This window comes from Vigna unguiculata, chromosome 4 (genome assembly GCF_037176805.1).
Source record: "Vigna unguiculata cultivar grain cowpea cultivar isolate G323 ecotype 2 chromosome 4, ASM3717680v1, whole genome shotgun sequence".
Taxonomy (NCBI): Eukaryota; Viridiplantae; Streptophyta; class Magnoliopsida; order Fabales; family Fabaceae; genus Vigna; species Vigna unguiculata.
This window is the reverse complement of record NC_140795.1, coordinates 2,462,089-2,486,046: the sequence shown is the minus strand read 5'-3', so window position 1 is coordinate 2,486,046 and position 23,958 is coordinate 2,462,089. Positions and strand designations below refer to the sequence as shown.

Below are 23,958 nucleotides of genomic sequence, written 5' to 3'. Positions count from 1 at the left end.
TTGGAATACCAAATCTTATTATGCTACTTTTATACATTATAGCACAAGTAATAAATATTTTTTACTTAATTAATTATTTTGAGTAATTATTTTCTTATTTTAATTATAATATCTCTTTTCGATGTTAATTTTCAAATAATACAATATTTAAGAAAAATAAAGTATTATTTTCTTTATTCGAAAATTAAATTAAAATATGAAAGACATTGGCCACATGAAAAGGAAGATATTTATTATTTCTTTTAAATTTGAGATTTGTTTTTTATGTTCATTCCCTTTTTCTTTTCTTTTCTTTTTTTTTAAAATGTCAAATATACTGACAAAGAAAATTAAAAAAAAAATACAAAAGAGAGTTTTTGTAAGGTGAGACAAAGAAGGGAAGAATTTAGGTTTTAGTGAAGTAGAAAACAATTTGTAGGCCCAAAGAATATAAGGAGTCTAGGTGTAAAGAACGTAGATGTATCGTTTTTTTTACTTTAATTAAAATTTACTATTAAAAATAATTTCTCAAATAAATATTTAGGTAACATAAATGGTGGAATTTTGGGTAATTAACTCAATGCTAAGAACTTTGTTGCATGGAAGCCTTTAAACTAAAAACAATTATCAAAAGTTCTAAAGGAAAAAAAGGTAATTTGCAAATCAATAAATGAATTTCTAGACCAAATTTCAATAAATAAATTTTTAGATCAAATTTCAATCTCTAATTAAACACAATTGAGGGAAAGCTTCGAAGTTTACCATAAGAGCGGGCAAGCGAGATATCTAAAGGGATCAGAGGTGGGGGTGAAATAGTAATTCACAATTTTTAACTAGTGAACTTAGATAACAGAACCCAAAGGAAAGCATATTCAACCCAAAATTTAGGCCCAACATGTAGCAGCCCAAGTATACTAAACATTAAAGATGAACATAATAATTAATCATGTTAAGATATAACTAATTATTTCAAATTGGACCGGATCTGAATTTAACTTATTTCGTATATAATCGATTTTTTCAAATAATAATTGATTATGTTAATTAAAATTTATTTATTAATTTATTGAATAATCAATTATGTCAATTAGTCTAAAATAATCTATCAATAGTCTGATTATTATAGGGTCACAGTGAATAATTATTTGTGTTGTTTCAAAATGTTATTACAGGTTATATGAACAAGATTATACGTGATTATAATTAAATATAATTGATTATCTTAGTAAATAACTACAATTATTTTTAAAACTTATTTTAAAAGGTAAGCATTCTAACAGAACTTTCTCTATTTTATACTTAGAAAACTTAAGTTGCTTTTTCTGATAAAAAGAACTCTCGAAGATTTATCTTTGGCATTTGGATAAATAATCATTGTTTAAAATCATCATCAAATAATGTTGCAAGTGTTGTAGTTTTCCTGTTGTAACTCTTTTGAGGAATATTTGTCATTCCAGTTAATACTTTCTCTTATTTCTGTATTTTCTTTTCTCTGTTATATTACCTTACTATGGTATAGTTATAAGTATTTGAATATTTTTTAAGAAAATTATAAATTTTCTTATATTAGTTATACAAATAATCTTACAATTAAATATTTTAAAAATATAGAGAAATATTTCGGCTAAATTATTTTGGATCAAATTGGATGTAGATTTTTCTTGAATTACTAATTTTACACTTCATTAAAAACTTTTAAGAAATTATATTTTTATGAGAAAAGTCATTTCTACAACTAATTTCACCCTCTCGGTTGTGATTTAAGCAATATTTTTTTTGCCCTCTAAAGTTATATTATGTATCCAGTCCTGAAATGGTTAGGGATTTATATTTAAACTCTTCCCAAATATTGTAAAATAAATAAAACTGTTGCATACTTTTCAACTTTTATAAATTTTCAATCGTTTTCCAAAAATCGAATTAAGTTTAATTTCTTTTAGTTATTAATAGACAATTGTATTGAAATTATAATGTGTATCTAGTCCTAGAATTTGTTAGTGATTTATATTTAAACTCGTCCCTAAAAAATTCAAAATAAACAAAAATAATGCATACTTTGCTTAAAAAAGGAAGTTTGATCGACATTGTTATAAGTTACAAAAGAACAATATTTTCAAGATAACTCAAGATGAAATAATATAAAATAACAACTTATTTTAAAATAAGTTAATTCAACACCAAATTATAGTTCATAACTTCGCTTTCTTCACATCATCAACAAACATTTTTTTTTTTCAGTAGTTTCCATCTGTACAACAAGGAAGTAACACATACCATTTCACTTCTTTCAAGTTTTAGACAGCACACACAATTTAACCATGGAACACACTCATAAATCTGCAATATCATTTCTTCTCTTCAACCTTGATCTACCACCACCAACCAAGAACAAGAAAACATATGTAATGTTAATTATAAGGGAAATATTAGTCCAAATTAAAAAATAAAAAAGATATATTAACTTAACTGATAAGAACATATGAACCTTTTTCTTTTTCTATGATAATAGACGAAGATGGATTATATAGGCAAAAATTAATTTTTGAGAAACTGAAAATTATTTGAAAAACTTACTCGGTGTTCTTGTGCATCTTGTGCATACACATCAACTCCAAGAAGGAAAGAGAAAAAACTCATAATTTGCATAACACATTTTCTACACAAGTGCTTCCATTAAGTTCTTGCATGGAAGCTTCAGAAGCTCAAGTTGGATGGAGCTAGCAAGAGCTGAACATCGTCCTCACGGATCTTGTTGAGGAAGCAGATTTCGGCATTGTTCAAATGCGCAACATGTTCTGCCAAACTAAGCATGTGCTTCACATAACCATCTCTCAACCTTTTCCACATATTTATGGATAACCTACTAATCTTTGGTTGATGAAGTTTAGGTATGACTTCAACCATCTTCACCTTTGGCCTTAACATACCAACATTATTCATCTCACCACTGTCACTTACCTCTGTGCTGCTGCTATCAAGCTTATGGTATCTTCCTTTTGTTCTGCACTTCTTCGTCCTTCCACACACAGGAACAAAATCAACTATCTCCATCTTCTACAGCTTCCTGTGCTGTGTCCAAGAGAGAGACAGAGAGAATGGACAAGAGCCTCGGAGAAACAAAAAGGTTATTGATGCAAAATATGCATTATATATTGCATAAACCAAAGGTAAAAAGGTATAACAGATGGGAGAACATTATTTTTTTCTTTCTTTAATATACAAGAATTTTGGAGAATATCTATTCGTGTTATAAAAGTAATTTTTACTCAAGTGAGGTAGGAATTATGGTCATTGCCCAATAACATATAGTCATTGGTCATTGCCCAATATTTTGAAAACCAGATTAAATATATAGTTTATGTTGTTTGATTTTGATGTATCATCTTAACTCATTAACTCATTATCCACTTGTTAACGTGATATTACAAGGATAAGTTAAAGTTTATTATAGTAAAATATATTGTTTATTGAACTTATTATTTCATCCGATATCTATTAAACTATTTATTAATATTTTAGTCTCACATTAAATATGTATATATCTTAATATAAACGAGTGTGTTACAAGTTTTATGTCTATTAAAAATAAAATTAATTTATATTTTATTTGTAAGGATAAATCTCATTTTATGTTGAAAGTTTCACATAGACTAGAGACAAGTTAATTTCATAATATATATAAGTAGGATACAAACATCATCTTACAAGTCAATTTTGTATATATTAAATTAGGCTTAAAACTTACTTTTCTTAACATGGGATCAAAATCATTGTTTAAAAAATCTATTTTAATAAAAAAATTTAAACATTCTATTTCACCTGATATCAGACCATTAACGAATTACTTATCACGCACAAAATATAAATGATAATTTTGTAAGTTCGAAATAGGTTTAATTACATCTTACCAAATGTTACAAAAAAGGTTAATATTTTTCAATTGTTAAGGTGGGTGCAGTGAAGAGCTGAAGTTACTGAGAGGGATGGAGACATGGAAAAGTAAGAAGGATGGACCACAAGGGAACATTGATGTTTGTGGTGAAGTACATAGAAACATGTGTAAGTGTAAGAACCTTCTGGCAAAGCAAGAAGAGATGATTGGCTTTAATTAATGATCATGAACTGCATTGCACCCTCTTCCAAAGGACTCTCTCTGTCTAATTCAATTCAAATTTAAAGCCACCTAACACCAGGAGGTGGTGGTTGGCTTCCCTTCACAAAATAATTACTACTACTTCTATATTTTTATCTATTTTTCATCCATTTATTATGCATGGTTAATGTTTCATTTTAGTAGCTTTCTTGCACCATACATTTTTAGTCTTTTCCTTTTTTAGTTTTTATATTGCTCTCTTGTTTATACATCCCACAACCTGTCATTTTCACATATCTTTGGAGAGTTTGTGATTTTTTTATATGTGAAATTATTTGAAAGATTTAAATAGTAAAACTTCATAACAATTTTAAAGAAAGTAGCTATGTTTTTCAATATTTTAGTTAATGAAATAGAGTGCTTGTGGTATTATTTGATAAAACTAAGTAATAAATTAGAGTGCTCAAGATTTCTTTGCACCGTATATAACACTTAATTCGTATTTGATGTTAAGAATGATATTGGAATACAACAAATCAAAAGAAAGTCTAAAATTGTCCCGATAAAACTAACGATCAGTAAAAAATAATTGTTAATTTCGACAAATCTCATTTGAAAACAACGAGCCTATATAACTTATTTATTTTAAATTTATAAAGTTGTTTGTATTAAACAATATAATAAGAAAAAAAATAAAAAAATTATAATAAATAATGAGTCAAAAGACAATTATATAAAATATGACATTACCTTTAATTTTAAATTTTAAAATAATAGTTTTTTAGCCATGTGTGCTGATAGGTTATTCAATTTGGGGATTTTTATAAGGTTTTAAAAAAGGATAAATTAATTTATCCATAGTGAATAACTAATCACATTAGAGATTAATTATGGGTTGTACTATTATTTATTGAATTAATTGAGAGAAGAGACAGTGTAAGGCCCATTTTCTTTATTTTTCTTTTTTTTTCAGCCCTAATGTCAGTGGGCCGCCCTTGTAGTTGGGCCTAAGGCCAGCCCAAACACATATACCCTTAGGTCTGCCCTAAACCTAAGGGGTACCCTACAACTTTCAGAACCTTTGTCCTTGCTTGGAGCTGCAGCCGTCACCCTTCTGCTAGGGTTCCGCCCCCACTGTCGTTGAGCCAGTTCGAAGCTTTCTCTACTCCACGTAAGTACTATGCTAGCCATCCTCGTCTCCATGGTTCTTTCTCGTTTCTTTCCGTTAGGGCTTCCAAATAACCCATATTGTGCTCCTGTTTCCCTATCCTTTCAGTTTTCCATTCGCCCCTTGAGCTGTTGTGCTCGTGTGTTCGGTGTCGTGGGAGTGTCGGAGCGCTTTGCTAACTTATTCCAGGTACGGGAAGTTAGGGTTCTTGCTTAGAGTCATTCTTCGAAACTTTTGTGCTTTATTGTTGATTTTGTGGATGGATCTGTCGTTTGAATGCGTGAGGGTTTTGTGCATGTGTGTTTTGGACGAAAGTGGGTCTGGTTCAGTGATGAACAGTGGCGAACCCTGTTAATCTCGCCCAAGCGAGTCTATCTCGCCTAGGCGAGATGAAACAGGGAGATCTCTGCACGAGATCTCGCCCAGGCGACTCGCTCACCTTTTGAGCGAGCAGGCCACTCGCTCAAGCGAGAGGGATCTCGCTTAAGCGAGATCCCGTGATGCCCCCACCCACGTTTTTGTACTCTCGCCTAGGCGAGGGGAGGCTCGCCTGAGCGAGACGTCTCGCCTGAGCGAGGCCCCTCAGCCTGGGCGAGATGCTGGGCGAGGCTGAGCTATGTATTGGACTTTTGATGCTTCCCGTGCGATCTGTTTTGATTGGGCATGATTGTGTGATGACGTATATGTATATAATGGAGTATGAAATATGTGTTTGGCATGATTCATGAATTGTGGATGAATGAGTTGGTATGGGACTTAGCATGCAAAATAAATGGGTGGTTTGAAATTAAAGGAACATGGTGTTATCATGAGATGAGACCCTGGGTTCATTGGGGCGGTATTGATCAGAGGTATGGATTCGAGAGGCGATGCATATGAGGACTTAATTTCAAGGGTTGATATGGAATTGAAAATCGTAATTTAATATTCTCTTAATTGCTGATTTATGAATGTTGGTCCGTGTCAGCGTATAAATTCCTTGGGGTCTCTAGGTGAGACCTCCGGGGTTGCGCTTCAGTGGTCGGGACGTAATTCCATGGCCCCTGTTAGTGGGTGTTCATGGTGGTGCCCCATCTGTATAACTAGGTAAGGATTCAAGGTAAGGTTGCATCCTGACGCTCCGAGGAGTCAGTTAGTCTCACTTAGAGCGGACTGACTCTTGTGGTGGGAGTAGCAGGAGGCCTGAAACTCATTAAGGGCTAACCTTGTGGTGGGAGAGATTTGATTTATTGTAACAACTGGTAATACATGGCTCAGGATCGAGCAGCTCAGGTTCGAGCAGGGGTACCCACACAAGTGCAAGCATCCGCTGAATCCGACCAAGTTATACGTATCCGGATGAGTCGAGTCGAGTCGTAGTGTAATGGATGAAGAGTCATAACATGTTTGGTTGCTGTGTGAATATGAGATGACGAAAATATGTTTGACTGCATGCTTTATGTTGTTTGGCTCTAGCTTACCCGTATTGTTGTATGTCTGTGTTGTATGTGGCCGTTATTCCTTGCGATGATCATCAACTTGGTTGATGGGAGCAGATAGGCGAGGTCCTCGTGGTCAGCAAGGGAGCGGTGATCCAGTAGCTTAGCCATCTGGGCTGGAGTCGTCCTCGTGTTTTATTTAGGGCCACGGCCCATGTATTTCTTTCCGTATTTCTACGCTTCATTCTACGTGTACCCGTATTTCAGCTTTCCTTTATCGGCATCGTGGTGTGCCTAGTTTCGTAGGGGTAAATGTTAAGGAACCCTGGACTGCGTTGTTATGCTTTTATCACGTGACGTTTCCTTTAATTTTACGTATTAAATTAAATGGGACGTTACAGACAGTAATAAAATAGCAGTTCGAATAGCCAGATCGACAACATTTCTTATCAAGTTAAAAAAAAAAAAAAAAGAATTCTGATTAATATGCTTGAAAATTCAATTATCTAATTGTACTTCTAAACTGTATTCCTATAATTAAGTTTTTAAACATTTGGCATTAATAATATTTCTCCTAAAAGAATCCTATGATTTTTTTTTATTTTCTATTCATATGAACATTGAGAAAATTAACATAACTAAGAAAAAACATATAAATGGAGGAATATTTTGTTATTTTAAGTCTAAATTTTGTACAATAAATTATAAAAAATACCACCATAAGAGTTTTTTTTTTCTTCTTCTGCAAAATAGTAACAATGCTGTTGTAAACACAGGAGAACTGAGTATTCTTCAAGAAAGATGCTAATATTGCAAACTTATAACAAATAGGTTTTTGTATAATAATAAGAAGTAATTTTTCTTACAAACTTCTAAATTTATAATCAACAGAAAAAGAAGCTAATATCATTTCAGTCGTTGTGATAAAGAAAAATAAATGTTCATAACTTTCTAAAATTAAAGCATGTAAACTAACTAAATTGACTCACATTATCGGATCCATGTGAACCTTACCAAACTAACAATCAATTTATCATTTTTTGCCTTTTTTTTTGTACTATTCCCTTCAAATTATTAATTCATTCCATCAAGGTTTGATCAACCACTTTTATAATTCAAAGATGCTATTTATTTCAAAATAACAAATAATGTAATGGATATTATTATCATATACAATATATGCGTGTATATAATAAATATATTTCAATATATATATAAAATCTCAGTTTTTTTTCAGGTACAATGATAATAATTTAATTTGAATAATCCAAACCCTCATTCAAAAACTCTCATGTTATGTGCACTCGAACATAACTACAAATTTTTTTCATGGATTTTCATTCATCCAATCATATATGAGTAAAATCAAATTAAACAACTTTGTTTGTGATTTGAGTTAAAGATTCCTCTGTTGTATAATTAATTAAACTTTATTGATATTAATTGGGAGTGTCCCATTTACCTATTTTGAGGTAACAATTTTCCTTCAAAAATTGAACATTGTTTGGGAAGTTTTGGTTGTCCAACTTTGTCAAAATTCACACTCTTCAATTGAGTTGTTGTCCAACTTCTTATCTATTATTTGCTTCCTCATCAATAGTTAGTTGTTTTCTCTTTAACTTTGAAAAATAATTAAAAATGTATATAATATTAGCTTGAAGAAAAAAAGTGGTTAGGAAACATGTTCTTCCTTACTTCCAACATTCCTCTTATATATATATATATATATATATATATATATATAATAAATCCTTTTTAATTTTTTCAGGGTTCTATAATGTATTATATTTTCAAATTTATTTTTTGCTTCCTCTTTTATCAGTTGTTCTTTTTATAAAAATAAATTCTTTAGAATTTTTATTTTTAACAAAATCTAGTTCTACAAATGACTATCAACGCATTTCTTTTTAATGCAAAAACTAAACAAAATGAATTTTAATTATAAGAACTAACATTCAAGATGTCGTTATTCACAATCAAACTAACCGCCATCATGACATTTTGCTTTTTATTGCACTAGTTGATGTTATTATAAAATTGGTTTTAATTTTTAAAAATTTAAAATAAAATATATTAGTAACATCATGTTGGATTGAACACTTACTACTAGGTCACAAGCTATAGATATTATTTTGGTTCTGATATCAATTGTTGGACCAAGTGCTTACTACTAAGTTAAAAATTATAATCATTAGCTTGGACGTAATTTTTCTTCTACTTAAGAGTGCAATAACCCAAATGTCATTACCTCCGCCATAAAACAATTAATGTACCTTGCAACACATTTTATATTATACTTTTATGTTAGAAAAGTTCAATTTTATTAAGCTACAATAATCATTTTCATTAGAATTATTATAGACTTTGAATTTCATAGGTCCAAAATAATTGGACTGATTTAAGTTATTAACCAAGAAATTTCTTTTTGCATCCCATATTCTTTTCTTGTATTTTTTAAAATTCTAATTATATCCCTATTGTAATTATAATTTTATATTACATAATTCATACATATTTTGAATTGTATAATTCGTAATGTAAAAATCATATTTTAAATTATATAATTCGTAATGTAAAAATTACATTCTAAATTATATAATTTGTAATGTAAAATTACATTCCAAATTATATAATTCAAAATGTATTTTTGTATTATGAATTGTACAATCTGTTGTAAATTTACATTTTGGATTGTACAACCCATAATGTAATTTTACATTATAAATTATACAATTCAGAATGCACACAAATATGAAATATGAAATTTATATTCTACGTCTTTTATCTTCTTTCTTACACATCATATTATTGTGATATGTCTACGTGTGAAAGTTTTTTAGGGTAGAGGTAGAAAAAGACGAAGTGGAGTTAAAGATAAAGATAAAGGTGGTAAAAGATGGAGTGGAGTTGGAGGTGGAAAAGAAGATGGGGTGGAGTTGGAGCTACGAAGGTGTTGTGGAGGAGGAGAGAAGGAGAGGACAAATTTGACTCTTTATCTTATTTATGGGAATGCAGTAAGAAAACATGGGTTTGCAGGGAAAAATTCCCTTAGCTGAAAAGGTCCAATTTGGCAAAAAAAGTATACAAGTCACTACTAATATATATATATATATATATATATATATATATATATATATATATATATATATAAAGTAAAACCGTCATTGTTATTTATATTCTTTTATTTTATTACATTTTTTCATTTGTATTTAAAAAAATACATTTTCGGAAATAATAAAATTGAAATTCATTTTGAAAGAATTATTTCTTTAAGACTTATGAAAACCTTTAAAAAAATCTAAATAATGCAAAGAAAAGTAAAAAATGTAAATAACAATTATTTTTGGACCAAATAAGCCCACTTTACAAGGGGGCTAGCCCAAAGAAGCATCAAGAGTATGTATGTACGGATAAACTTTCCCATAACACTTTTACAGCGAAATATACAAAGGAAATAAAATACATTTTTCATAAACTAAAATTAATTTATTATTCATAAATTAATTTTTTAAAAGAAATAGAGAGATCTATACATTTTCTTAAATATATTTTTAGTCAGATACGTTGTCTAGCTTTTGGAAGTTATTGTAAGGTTTGTTTTGTTGTGAAGTTATTAATAAATCTCAGTTAATCCTTAATTAATTAGAGATTAAGAAATTGAAAGTGTGTTGTTGTTTTTAGCCTCACATGAATGCAACAATAGTTGTTGATACAGAATAGAAGCCACACCTGTAATCAATGTTGAATTAGCATATACTATGATGTTTTGGGACCTTTCAACATTAAATTTTACCTCCTTTTTAGATTCTCGTTGTCTTAAAATATTCATAATCTCAAACAAATTCCAAGCAGTAATTCCTATTGAAAACTAGTCAAAGCTTGCAGATTGATGGAACAGAGTGCAGATCTTGGCTCGTTGCAGGTTTAAATAAACTTTTTTTTTTTGCTTGAAAAAGTAGAAATATGGTTATACATGTCAATTAATTTTGTATAAAATCAGATCAGATATAATATAATACTATAGCAACTTGCAAATTCCTAATCACATGACTCCACAGAGCACCATATCAGCCACCAAAGTGTGGATAATGGTTTTATTACATAGATATTCGACACCAATAAATCATAAATAAATTTGTATATAAATCATGCATAAACTTATATATGACACTAAAACACAATTTCAACTTAAAATTTTAAAATAATAAATTTATAGATTTTTTTAGAATTAAATATATTTTTAGTTTTTTAACATTTAGTAAAAATTAAAATTAGTCTATTTTCAAAATTTTGGACTAATTTAATCTTCAATTTCTTAAAATACATAAATTTAGTCATTTTAACCAAATTTTATTAAGTTTATTTGATATTTCAAATGTGATTTTATGATAATATTTGAGTTATTTATACTGTTTGAACATTTTTACTTCAATATTAATTAAGAAAAACGTTTAAAATGTCAAATAAATTTAACAAAATTCAGTTAAAAATACTAAATTCATGTATTTTAAAAAGTGAAGACTAAATTGGTCTAAAATTAAAAAAAAAAAAAGACTAATTTTAGTTTTTACTACAAAAATTAAAGAATTAAAAATATATTTAACTTTTTTTATCTTATTTATTTGAGTTATATATGTTTTTGATCCCTTAATTTTCAGTGAATTTTGAAATTAGTCAATTTCAAAACTTTAGACCAACTTAGTTATTCATCTTTCGAAATACGTGAATTAAGTTATTTTAATGAAATTTTGTTAGGTTTATCTGATGTTTTGTATGTATTTCGGGATTGTATTTAAGTTATTTATACTATTTGACACATTTTTGTTTTAATCTTAAATCAAATACTATGAAACATGTTTGAAATGTCAAATAAACTTAACAAAATTTGATTAAAAAAACTAAATTCATATATTTTAAAAGATGAATTAAATTGATCTAAAATTTTAAAATGAACTAGTTTCAAAATTTATTGAAAATTAAGAAGAAAAATATATTTATTCTTATTTATTTTTATGTAATATAAGACTTAGAAGGACGGATAAGAAGATGAAGAAGAAACAATAAGAGGAGAAAAAGATATGGGGAAAATGAGGCACTCGAACCGATGAAGGTGATGTGAGAACCAATGAATGAATGTGACTTGTAACCCCACAGAACAAGAGCAATCTCTAATAATGCAACACAATTCAATGAATAAAAAATTAAGGCACCAAAGCAATCGAATAGCCTTGTTTTGTGTTGACCATGTTACTCTCTCCTATACTTGCTCCCTTGGGTTCTGTTCTTCTGAAGCAGCCCCCTCGTGCGTCAAGAAAATCAATTTGCATTTTTTGCAGGTTGCGTTTATGACCAGCCAATTCAAGCTGTAACTATGCAAGGTGTGCACAAGTACCAATGCATCGTCACCATGTGCTGATGTGCATGTGCTTCTTCAATTCCCTCTCAACCAACGGAATATACTCAAAAGGGTATATGTGTTAAGTTTTACAGAAAGATTTGTTCGGGAGATATAACACACCAATGAGACCTTGAGTCGTCCAATCATATAAGATATTGACACCGCTTTTAACTCAAAATAAGTAATGAATTTATGTGTCTTTATTCTTATATAGTGTTTTACTTCTTTATTTTTAGTCAATGTGAAACTTAGACTCACATTTTTCTATACACACAAGTCTAATAATACCCTTTAAGTCTAATAATACCCTTTAAGCTTCTTTTGCTACATGTTAAGGTGTTTGTTTGATTGATTATAAGGTTTGCCACAGAAGAAAAGAAATGTTTTAAACTTTAGCAGCAGAATGTGACAGAAAATAAGGAGTAAACTTGGTAGAGAAAACATAGTTATCTTTGGTGGGTTTTTCTGCGAGCTCAAATGGTCAAACAAAAAAATGTAATTAGATAAAGCTCACACAATTAGGTCTCTATCACACTTGGTTTGTTTCAGATACCATTATTGCAAGAAATATTAAACAAACGAATTCTTTATTTTGGACAATTATATCAAAGTTGACTTTAGATTTGTATTATGAATGATCGAACACAAGTGTTCTTTTCCTTGAACCATCATCCTTGTATGTTTGGACAAATATTGTGTGAATTAGTCCATCACAAAATAAACAATTAAATACTTAACTCGTCTTCTAACATGAAGAATTAGTGTAGTTATTAATCATTTTGCATGTTTAATCTGTAATGTATGTGAAAGCATGTTAGAATAACCACAATCATAGTATTCGATAAAAAAAAAAAAAAAAATCTTGACAGGAAAAAAGAACACTGAATCCAATGAAATAAAATAATGATGCAAAGGGAATACCATGGCCAACTCAACCCTGAATGAAAATGAAGTTGAATTGAAGTGATCCAAGTCACTTTAGTTCTTTGAATCTTTGGCTGTTTTTTTTTTTCTGCTTTTGATCTTTGAAACTTCCAATGGAATGAATACATTGGCAAAAGCTGGAAGGTACAAAATTACAGCTCCAAACAAGGTGTAACAGACAAGGCTTAGAATCCTATATGGATTGCTTTTCACTCATAAAGTTACATTCCAAAGAAAAAAAAAAGAATAAGTTCACTTGCACCAACCTATAAGAATATCACCCCCACCATCTCTGTTCTTCCTCTGTTACCACTCTGCCCAAAACAGAGCAAAACAGAGGATCCACTTCATCACTCCGAATGGATCCTCCACCGCTCTCTGCCGCAACCATCATCACCACCACCACTCATAAGCACCATCCCGATTCGGTAGAGTCTTCGTCTCCACGTTCCCGCAATGCAGAAACATGGAATGATGAGAATCTACCGGTGGTTCCCGGCGCCAAGCTGCGCCTCATGTGCAGCTATGGTGGCCACATCATGCCACGCCCTCACGACAAGACTCTCTGCTACGTCGGCGGTGACACAAGGATTGTGGTGGTGGACCGCCACTCCTCGTTGAAAGATCTGTGTGCACGGCTTTCCCGAACCATTCTCCATGGAAGACCCTTCACACTCAAGTACCAGCTTCCCAACGAAGACCTCGATAGCCTCATCACTGTCACCACTGACGAAGATCTCGACAACATGGTGGAAGAGTACGATCGAATTATGGCGAAAGGTACGGCTTCTTCACGGCTCAGGGTGTTCCTGTTCTTCACCAAACCTGAGGCCACGGTTTCAATGGGGTCACTACTTGATGATGTGAAGTCAGAGACATGGTTTGTAGATGCACTCAACAACTCTGGAATGTTAACCAGAGTAGTTTCAGATACTGCTGCAGGGAATTCTTTTGTGAACCTTGATAGTGACGGTGGTGGTGGAGGTGTTAGTGGCAGTGGTTCAAGCAACAACTTGGAGGCTTTGCCTGATACTAACAATAACAAAGCCAAGAACTTTCCTGATGTGGTGCAATCAAGCCCTGGTTCACCTATGATGGAAAACAGTTCCTCTTCTTCTCCTTCTTTCTCTCCTTCTCTGGCAAATCTTCCTCCCATTCGGGTACGTGTTGATGACAACAGTAGTAGGCTTCAGCAAGAGAACAAGGTTGGGGGGCTGGTGGAGGAGCAGTTGGCTCAGATGACAATTGCAAGTGGGGTGAAGCAAGATGATGGATTGGTGAGTGTGGTTTCTTCTGCAGTGGCTGCTCCTGCAATTCCTGCAGCTGTGACTATGGTTACTACCAGTGATAATGTGATGAACAGAGTTGTTTCTGAGGATGAGAGATCTGATCTCGGGTTTCGGAAGCCCCCTTTACCATTGCAGCTCGTGCAGCCAAGGACTAGTGGTGGTTTGAATTTGCCTTCTCCTGATTCAGTTGCAAGGTGTGTGATTTCTGCAACACTGCCATATTACCCTTCTTTGGTTTTCTCTTCCTGTCTATGTTTGCTTTTGTTTGTGTTAATATAGTATTTTTTAAGAATCACATACTTAAAAGTCTTACTTTTGGTGATGTGTTTTGTTTTTGGTTAACATTTTCAGTGATAGTAGTATTGCATCTGCAAATTCTTTCTCCAAGACTGTTTACTACCAAGACCAAGTCCAAGCTGCACAACTAGACAACAAACTAGTTGCTTTCTCAAATGCCAAGAGTGAAATACCTGATCAGGTGATTCAGGTTCATGATTCTGGCTACACATTACCCCCACAATTAGACCAAAATAGACAACTTCAGCAGCAAAAGCCCTTGGTCCATGCCAGCTCTCACTACATAGGGCAAGTACCAGTTTCATCATACTACCCAGTTTATGCCCCACCACAACAACAACAACTTCACCCTCCAATTGCTCAGCAACAGTACCCAGTTTATGTGATGCCTGTTGGACCCACACAAGTAACACAACCATACAACATCATGGGTGACCCAAATGTGTTGGTCTCAGGCAGAACCCTAATACCACAAAGTGCTGTTACCTCAGCAGCATACAAGGATGGTACTCCACCTATCTATCCCACCAAGTCAGTTAGCCCTACTATACCTGATGTCACTCCAAGTGTTTACAAGGCTCCTCCTGTGGCCTCAAATCCTGCATATGCTCCAATACCTCCCAATCAATTTCAGCCACAGTATGTGGGGTTTCAGCCACAGTCTCAGTTCCATCATCCACCACAGTCCATTGCTGTGGCTCCCTCTAGTACTACTACTAATTATGGCTATGAATATGGTGGCCATGTGCAAGACCAAGGTTACTACACCCATCAACAAACCACTACTGCTCCATTGCTTCCTCAGTACCAATCCATGACCCCAGCTGCAGCTGCTGCAGCACTCTCAGATGCTTCAAAACAGTACCCTGCAGACAGCATTCAGCAGCAAAATAGAGCATCACAGCCGGTGTGAATCAGAAGTGGATAAGAATTAATGAATCGGGTGGTGGAGAGGGGTGTGGTGAGAGGTAACTGAACTTTACTTTCATTTTTTAACAATGAACATATATGGACCCTACTTTCTACACAAAAATAAGGACTAAACCATAGGTTATTTCTTTTTTTATTATCTCTACGGAAATGAATGACTTGTAAAACCATATTTTGCAAACCTAGCTTTATTGTGATCATCACAGTTACTCAGTTGAATAATGCAAGTTGCTGCTGCCATTAGCTTTCCCGAGGGACTTTTTTTTCATTGCTTTTCTATCCAAATGTTATTATATTGGTTAGAGTTGGAGTCTCTTCACAGTCACGTTTAGTTTTGTTTGCTTCTGATTAACAAAACCAACGTCAGATTTCATGAAGTGCGTGATGGTTCTGGTGATTTGATGAAAGAGGCCTATAAAATGAATTTGAATTAGCCAAAATGAAAATGACTCCGTTTAACAGCACATAGAGGCTTATACGGCTGGTGAATCATTGGTTTGTTATCAAAATAGTGTAATGTAACGTAATCATTTGAATGACTTCCACCACGCTTGGAAACTGTTTGAAGTAAGAATCACGTTTAAAACTTGAAAGTTATGGCTATTAAAGTTTTTGTAATAGTGAAAAACTATATCTGAAACACGGTCTTTGTCTTTTACACAAATTTCTCACAGAACTGACACGATATATACAAATATCACTTTTATAAGCTATATAAACATAAAGGAGAATCTATCAACATGCATGCAACGTGCAAGATCTATGACTTTTGGGATATTTCCAGAGAGATAATGGAAAACCAGTTAGTTCTGAAAAAACCTATATAAAATATTAATCACAGTTAGTTAATATTAATCACACTTGGATTCTTAGTACTAAAAAACAAAACATTTTTGAAGCTTGAAAGCAGAAGTATATAGAACATTGATGATAGAAATACCATGTTGATTGGCATTTGATCCCTAAGAATCATACTTGATCTTTTGCCATTTCAAAAATATTACTGTCACGGTTGAGTATATTCTATTACTATAACAATAGTTAGACAAAAAATGAGATAATAATAAGGTGACATTGGTAATATTGACAATAATAATAAGTTGAGGTATTAATAGTGGTGATATTAAAAATGTTAACAGCACGATTCGTCACAAGCAGTGATATTAATATAATATTGGCAATGATTGATCTTTAACATTTTATGATCTAAGTGAAATGATAGGTGAGATCTTTTTTATATGCAAATATTTTAAAATGTAAATATATATTACATAAAGAAAATAAACACAAAATTTATTAAGAAAAAGTATTTTGTTCAAGTATACAAATAATAAAGTTTTAACACATTTTTTCCTCTTTGACAAAAATGTTTCGAATTAAATATTACATACATTTTTTTTTCTATACTAATAGACTAAATTTTAGCTTTAACTAGTATTTTAGTATTATATTGTCCCTTTCAAGCAAAGAATAGTTATCTAAAAATGACAACATTAATATTGATATGAATGAAATGAAGAAAAAAGGACAAGACTTAAATAACACTATGTTTGGAGAGTAAACCAATTGTAATTCAGAGATCATGCATATATTCCCTTTATCTTATTCAATACTATCACTATATGACTCTTTCTTTATATTTAATAATTAATTTATTAACTTTTCTGTAAATTGAATAACCATGTACATATATTCCTTTTAAGTAAGTTCTTTTATAAGTGAAAATTCAAGGCAAAAAATTCAAACATCAATATTTTCATGTCATAAATATGTACTTATGGACTAAAACAAATTCATTGGTTAATGTAAATTTTGGTGGAAGAAATTTTACTCTCTTTAACATTATAATTCTTACTTCTTTTTTTTCCATTTTACATTCCTTAATAATAAATTTACTTTTCTGTAAGTGAAAAACATAAAATCTATAGTCTCAATTCAATTTCAATTTTGTTTGATTAAAATTGGAATTACATTGATAAACTATAATTATTGAATTTTTACAAAATTAGATAATAGATACTAGATTACTATATTCAGGCTCAACTTCATGTTTAACTACTTAGTTATGGTGATTTATGTTTCTTTACGTATAAGACTTCAAACCCTACTCTCTCATCATCTCTTACACGGCTAAATAAGCTATTACAGCCCATAATAACACATGGTTACTCTTTCTTGTTATCTTCACGTAGTTAGTTCCGTTTACCATAAGAAACTAGGAACAAAATCTGCAAGACAAAACCAACCACAAAACCACCTGGGATAAGAAAACGAAAACACATACTTAAATACCAGATAAAATAAATTAGAAAAAAAAAAAAAACGTGTTTCTGTTCACTGAACATTAAAAGAGAAAAATGCTTCTTAATCACATTGCCACCGGGTTCTGTTGGGTCGACCCGCCACAACCCGACCGGAACCACGAAACCCGACTCGCTTCCTCGCGTTTCTATCGCCGGCGGGTGACGCCGCCGAGTGCGGCGTTTCGCAGCGTGCGAAGGGAGAAGAATGGCCGCCAACGGCGATCGATATGCACTGCCGATGAGCTTCACCGCGTCGTGGTTTCGAACTCCGATTGGAAGCTCGCTCTGTGGCGCTACCTTCCTTCTCCCGAGGTTCCCCTCTTCTCAAGTTCTCAAATTTTTGCTTTCTGTGAATACCCTTTTGGCAATGCACTGATATATAGCTTCCGGGGCTTCCGGGTATTGAATTCCCTCGTTATTATCAAAGGTGGTGGTGTTGAAAGATATAAGCTTTCTTATGTGTTTTGCAGGCACCGTCGAGGAATCACCCGCTTTTGTTGTTGTCAGGGGTTGCTACCAATGCAATTGGCTATGATCTCTCTCCTGAGGTAACCTTGTTTCCATTGAAAAATCATATAACTGTGTTGGGAATGGAAGAGGTTTTAAGAAATGGTTCGTCGCGACTCAACCGAATCACATCCTCAGCTGGGGCCACATTTGTCCTCTGTTTGTGGCGAAATCACAACCCTGCCTGGAAATTTTAAACTTTTGAAATGACTGATACAGATTCTGCACCCATTAAACATTACTTTGTTTCATGATTTCATTTTGTTAAGATTTTTCTACAAGTTAATCATGTTGGTTTTTGAGTGAAGTATTGTCTCTAAATTTAAATCTGATGTTTGATTATTTGTGACAATAATCCCTGAAAATTTGGTTTTTAACTTTCTAATGGTAGTAGATTAATGTAGCTGCCCACGTCAATAGGACTTCGTTGTTGGGGTGGTGGTTATTTGTGACAGTATTTTGTTCTAGGATAATGTTAAATGATGTGTGATGAGTTTACGTTGTTTGTGTTCAGTCTTCATTTGCTCGGTACATGTCGGCACAAGGTTTTGATACGTGGATTCTTGAGCTTCGCGGTGCTGGGTTGAGCACTATTGCAGATAGCTTGGAGGAAGATGAGGAATGCCTAAAGAAATTGTCTGAGATTGATTCTGCTATTAGTGATGAACTTGGTAAAAGCAGTGCTTCTCCAGCAAGATTTAAGAACCTTGGCTCTCCCGAGGTTATAACTAAATCTGAGGAAATGAGGTTAACAAGGAGGTTCATGGACATTTTTACAAGGATATCTGAAAAGTTTGCAGGCTTTCTCAATCCGGGTTAGTGAAAGAATCATATTCATAGGAACTTGTCACTTTTAACATTGTATGATTACATCAACAACTAATATGATTACTATTATTGAAGGTCAACAGTTGTTCCCAGCACAGATTTTAGAACTGCAAGACCGATTTTCATCCACTCTAGAAGAGTTTCAGAAACAGCTTCAGTTGATTATTAAGTATGATTGGGACTTTGATCATTATCTGGAAGAGGATGTACCTGCAGCGGTGAGGTGACAGTCCTTTGTGATGTTTTACTTTTAATTTGGCAAGAGTTCTACTTTTGTGTCTTCCTTTACTTGTTAGGTGTATTTTATTTGTTTGTTCCACTAAATATTGGCTTAAAAAATTGAATGATCTCAATAAATTTGTTTTTTAATTGCTGGTTTCATACATTCAACCATTAGATGGAGTACATAAGAGCTCAATGCCAGCCAAGGGATGGAAAATTGCTTGCAATTGGTCACTCAATGGGGGGTATCTTGTTGTATGCAAGGCTTTCACGTTGCTGTAAGTCCCACATAGATCTGCTGCAAAAGTTACTTTTTATTCATGATTTATTTGATAGACAAATGAAAATCCATATTGCTTGTTTTGTGGTGTAAGTTTGTTCACAGAAAATTTATCATGATTGCTTTGTGTATTTCACTTTCTATTTTAATTTGATATTATATAAAACCTTTTGCAATAAAAGTATGCAGAAAGGTAGTAACAACCTTAATTTTACTTCAACATCATTGCAAGAAATAGTCACTCGATTCTAGGATTCAGTGGTCAAATGCAGAAGAACTCTTCTTTAATGCATAGATTAAATAATCCTTTTGCAATGGTAGTGGCATCAGCAGCCAAGTGCTTGCAATTACAGCATTTAATTCAGTGTGCATCATTTGAAGGAAATTATGAACCATTTTGATTTTGAGGATCTTTTACTTTGTTCATTCCTTTTTTATTGAGTGTGACATATTTGTAACTTAATTATTGTACACATCACTATTTATTAACAAACAAAAAATAAATTTTAGCTGTTTTACCACAACCAATGTGGAAGGTATTTTATAAATATCTATAGCTATGCACTTTCCCTCTTTTACTTGTGACAAATTTTATGGACAGGTTGAGATCTTGTGTGGAAGGAACATTGTTGTGAATTATGATCTGTGAAGGAACCTGTTTGCAAATTATTTCTGTGAATCAATGTGTTGATCTTTCTTTTTTCTTGTTCCAACGTAAACTGTTAGGTTTTGAAGGAAAGGATTCTGGGTTGGCATCTGTTGTTACTTTGGCATCATCACTTGACTACACCCCTTCAAAATCATCTCTCAAGTTGCTTTTACCCCTGGCAAGTGTTTAAGGAAATTGATTGTGTGGTGACAAATTTTATTTGTTTTGATCCATGCCAGTAAGATACCGAAAAACTAAGACCATGTCTTCTTTTGCAGGCAGAACCTGCTCAGGCTTTGAACATTCCTGCTATTCCAGTTGGGCCATTGTTGGCCACTGTTTATCCCCTTGCAAGCTACCCTCCGTATGTTTTATCTTGGCTGAATTCTCAGATTTCAGCTCAAGATATGATGGATCAGAAACTATTTGAAAAGCTTGTTTTGAACAACTTCGGTAAGTTCCAATTTATCTTTCATCAAGCATTGTTTTTCAACTTTTTGTGCAGAGTATTCAACTATATTATGCACTTTAGAAAAAGAATTCCTTATGAAACTGTACACAGTACATTGTTACATGTCTTGTCAAAATTAAATTAAGAGGAGAACCATCCCATGCATCATCTTATTGCAATTCTTCAATATGCATACCAATCTGTGCAACAGTCATCTCTATAATTTGGTGGATGCTGCAGTTGATTGATCTGTGAAGTCTATTAAGCTAATGGTATTATTAAGATGTTCCACATTGTGATAAATGTTAGATCTTTCAGACTTTAATTTGAGTTTTCTGCAGGTTCTTAAATTGTGAGATCTATGTATGCTGTTGCAAACTTTTTCTCTTACAAACTTTGTATTGTTCTCTTATTGACAGGTACCATACCTGCCAAGATTCTCTTGCAGTTATCATCAGTTTTCCAAGAAGGTGGTTTACGTGACAGGAGTGGAACATTCTTCTACAAGGACCATATCTGCAAAATTAATGTTCCGGTCTTGGCCGTCGCCGGTGACGAAGACTTGATCTGTCCTCCTGAAGCTGTATATGGTAATAAAACCAAACCATGAAAAAAAAAAAAATCTATGAGCATACTCTTCAACACACTTTTCCACATTCTCTTATCAGGTGAAATTCATCTTAGTCTCACTAATCATTTGGGTCACATCTCTCAATTGTTTGGTTTTATTCCCAGACTAGTGTGAGACCCACATGAATTCAACCACTAAGAAAGAGTGAGTTACAAAAAAGATTGTTAGAAAGTGTGTTGTTAGTACTCATCATCATCATCTTCAGCATCATCATCATTGTCATCATCTTTTAAATACTTAACTTTCTCTATCCAAGCAAAATATTTTATCTTTTATGATGATGAAAATAAATTGTGATGATATGTGAATCAGAAACGGTGAAGCTTATTCCTGAAGGTTTGGTTACATACAAAGTTTTTGGGGAGCTTGGTGGTCCACACTATGCCCACTATGACTTAGTGGGTGGTCGTCTGGTATGATTTTTTATTGAAAAGGAGTTACAAGCACACATAATTGAATCAACTTGAGATTTTTCAATATATGGATTTTCTTAACTGTCACTATTCTCCATGCTGCAGGCTGCAGAAGAACTGTATCCATGTATAACTGAATTTCTCAGTCAACATGACATGGTTTAGAACATTGCCTCTTTTGGCTCATTCTTTTTTACATGAAGAACACTAGATGGAAATTCTCATATATATGCACGACCTGTGGTAATAATTCTTGTGTATAGTTAAAGACAATGTATATAGTCAAAGACACTGTACATATGTAGTTCTAAATAAAGCACATGAGGTGAAAGTACATGTTGGAAATCAGGGTGCTAAGAAAGTCGGTAATAGGAATCAAGTGCCAGGTTTAATCAAATTACAAGAAGTTACAAATTATTCTAGTGATTATTTTTTAAAGCTTTTAATGAAAGAAGTGATTTTGATATGAAATTAATCTTGTGATCACTTTTCAAAGAGTTTTGTTTTAAAAGTTGAAGTTGATTTTTGTTTATTCACAACAAAAAAATTACTTTTTTTTAAAAAAAAAGTTGATCTTATGGAAGCCTACTTAAAATAGTTTCTGGTTTTAATCAGGTTATTACGCAGCTGAAAACAAACACATGAAAAGCTTTAAAAAAAAAGTAGCTTATTTTTGAAAAAGTGATTACTTCATTAAAAAAAAGGAGCCTTTAACAAACAGATCCTTAAGTAGCTATGAACTTTGTTATTTTAACAATTGTTGTTCTCTCCAAGTTCCATCTTTTTCACTTATGAAGTTTGTAAAATAAAAAAGCTTTTTTTATCCTTTGGGCGAACACCATAAAAATTACAACTTTTCTTAATCTTGATTGCTAGTTTTATCATCAGTGTCATCACAACACATTATAAGCAAATGCAGTTTTCTTTTTCTCAAAAGGTATTTTACATTGGATAAGATCCATCATATTTACATAGTGAAAGAACAAAAAGTAATTTTCACTTGCAGTACCAATCATTTGTGGACATACTTTTTAGGCCAAATAATATCAATGAATTGGCATCTTTCGCAGTGGACAACAACAGAAAAAAAAGTATTGCGGCTTGAACAGTGCATAACACTTCCTGCTAAAGTACATGTGAAACTCTACCCTACAATCAAAGTAAAATCAATCATAAGAGTGGAACACACTCAAAAAAGGAAATTCCATAACAAACTTCAGAAGAATGTGGATAACAATTACAAAAAGATGTGTCGGTGAAAGAAATCATATCTAAAAGAACAAATTCAAGATTTAGCAGATCTGAGTTGTTTGAAAAGAAATATCATAAAATTATTTTCATTTTGGGTCTTAGACATACATATTTGGCAATATCTTTTTTCTTTGTTAAGAAATAATTTGCTTCTAAAAAATTATATAAAAAGGTATAAATAAATTCTATTAATACAAATTATTAACAGATAACTAACTGAACAGAGAGAGCCCCAAAAAAATTAACAACTCTCAGTTAATTGTCATAAACACTATAAATAACTTTAATAAATATTTTCTAAATTTATATTAAAAAATTTTGTATTTATCTAATATGCTTTTTCAATAAGTAAAAGATAAAAAGAAGTAAAGTATTACTAAACTCTACACTTGGAAGATTAACAAATGCTATATTTGTTTTTTCTTGTAAATGCTACTGATAAAGAAATTTAAACAAAGGTTGCTAATGCACTGTCATTTTTAACTGATTTTTCATATGACTTTGGCTAGATTGCAAGAATAGGAGCATGTGAAATTGCTATGAAATTTTATATTTGTTTTTTGAGAAAAATGTGTATATATTATACTTTCGATCCCATTTTGTTTTAAACTGTGATTTTAATACGACGAAATCAACTTTTCAACTTTCAAAACTACGTGACCATCACATTTCTAACTTTGTCAGTAACAAGCAGACATTTCACCAAGTTTGTGATTTGTGGGAGATTTTTATGTACCTGACAAGTTATTCTGGATTCTTTAAGGTGAAAGGTGTGGTTTTCTTAGTGATTTCATCTTATGTATTTTACTATATGCAATCCAATAGTTTGATGAAATGCTTGACTCTCTGAACTTTGCTTTATTTTGCGATGTTGATTTTAGATTTTAACTAGAGACATTTTTCAAACATTTGTGGTGCAAGCATAAC

The 23,958-nt window shown here is 32.3% G+C and overlaps 2 protein-coding genes and 2 long non-coding RNA genes across 4 annotated transcripts; 3 read left to right on the top strand and 1 right to left on the bottom strand.

The window, feature by feature from the left end:
* Nucleotides 1–2,120: 2,120 nt before the first annotated feature.
* LOC146886633 (uncharacterized) lies at nucleotides 2,121–3,235 on the bottom strand. The gene is made up of 2 exons (XR_014994158.1): nucleotides 2,554–3,235; nucleotides 2,121–2,348 (listed from the first exon to the last, which is right to left on the bottom strand). It is a non-coding gene; the product is annotated as an uncharacterized LOC146886633 (long non-coding RNA).
* Nucleotides 3,236–5,091: 1,856 nt separating this feature from the next.
* On the top strand, nucleotides 5,092–7,027 carry LOC114180983 (uncharacterized). Its single transcript, XR_003603714.2, has 3 exons — nucleotides 5,092–5,243; nucleotides 5,349–5,429; nucleotides 6,776–7,027. It is a non-coding gene; the product is annotated as an uncharacterized LOC114180983 (long non-coding RNA).
* A 6,110-nt stretch (nucleotides 7,028–13,137) lies between these two features.
* Nucleotides 13,138–15,744, top strand: LOC114182135 (uncharacterized). Its single transcript, XM_028068911.2, has 2 exons — nucleotides 13,138–14,463; nucleotides 14,621–15,744. The coding sequence occupies exons 1-2, from the start codon at nucleotides 13,340–13,342 to the stop codon at nucleotides 15,477–15,479; spliced, it is 1,983 nt and encodes a 660-aa protein (XP_027924712.1). The 5' UTR covers nucleotides 13,138–13,339; the 3' UTR covers nucleotides 15,480–15,744.
* A 1,964-nt stretch (nucleotides 15,745–17,708) lies between these two features.
* LOC114181530 (uncharacterized) lies at nucleotides 17,709–22,251 on the top strand. Its single transcript, XM_085672274.1, has 10 exons — nucleotides 17,709–18,111; nucleotides 18,270–18,347; nucleotides 18,821–19,121; nucleotides 19,210–19,352; nucleotides 19,532–19,634; nucleotides 20,363–20,467; nucleotides 20,568–20,738; nucleotides 21,156–21,326; nucleotides 21,680–21,780; nucleotides 21,886–22,251. The coding sequence occupies exons 1-10, from the start codon at nucleotides 17,854–17,856 to the stop codon at nucleotides 21,943–21,945; spliced, it is 1,491 nt and encodes a 496-aa protein (XP_085528400.1). The 5' UTR covers nucleotides 17,709–17,853; the 3' UTR covers nucleotides 21,946–22,251.
* The last annotated feature ends 1,707 nt before the right edge of the window (nucleotides 22,252–23,958 follow it).

What these genes read in the sequence shown, in the direction of transcription:
- LOC114182135 (XM_028068911.2), top strand. Translation starts at nt 13,340, where the DNA reads ATGGATCCTCCACCGCTCTCTGCCGCAACCATCATCACCACCACCACT. An exon ending in TCTCCTGATTCAGTTGCAAG is followed by an intron (nt 14,464 to 14,620) that starts GTGTGTGATTTC and finishes TAACATTTTCAG; the next exon opens with TGATAGTAGTATTGCATCTG.
- LOC114181530 (XM_085672274.1), top strand. Translation starts at nt 17,854, where the DNA reads ATGCTTCTTAATCACATTGCCACCGGGTTCTGTTGGGTCGACCCGCCA. An exon ending in GCTACCTTCCTTCTCCCGAG is followed by an intron (nt 18,112 to 18,269) that starts GTTCCCCTCTTC and finishes TGTGTTTTGCAG; the next exon opens with GCACCGTCGAGGAATCACCC. An exon ending in ACTTAGTGGGTGGTCGTCTG is followed by an intron (nt 21,781 to 21,885) that starts GTATGATTTTTT and finishes TCCATGCTGCAG; the next exon opens with GCTGCAGAAGAACTGTATCC.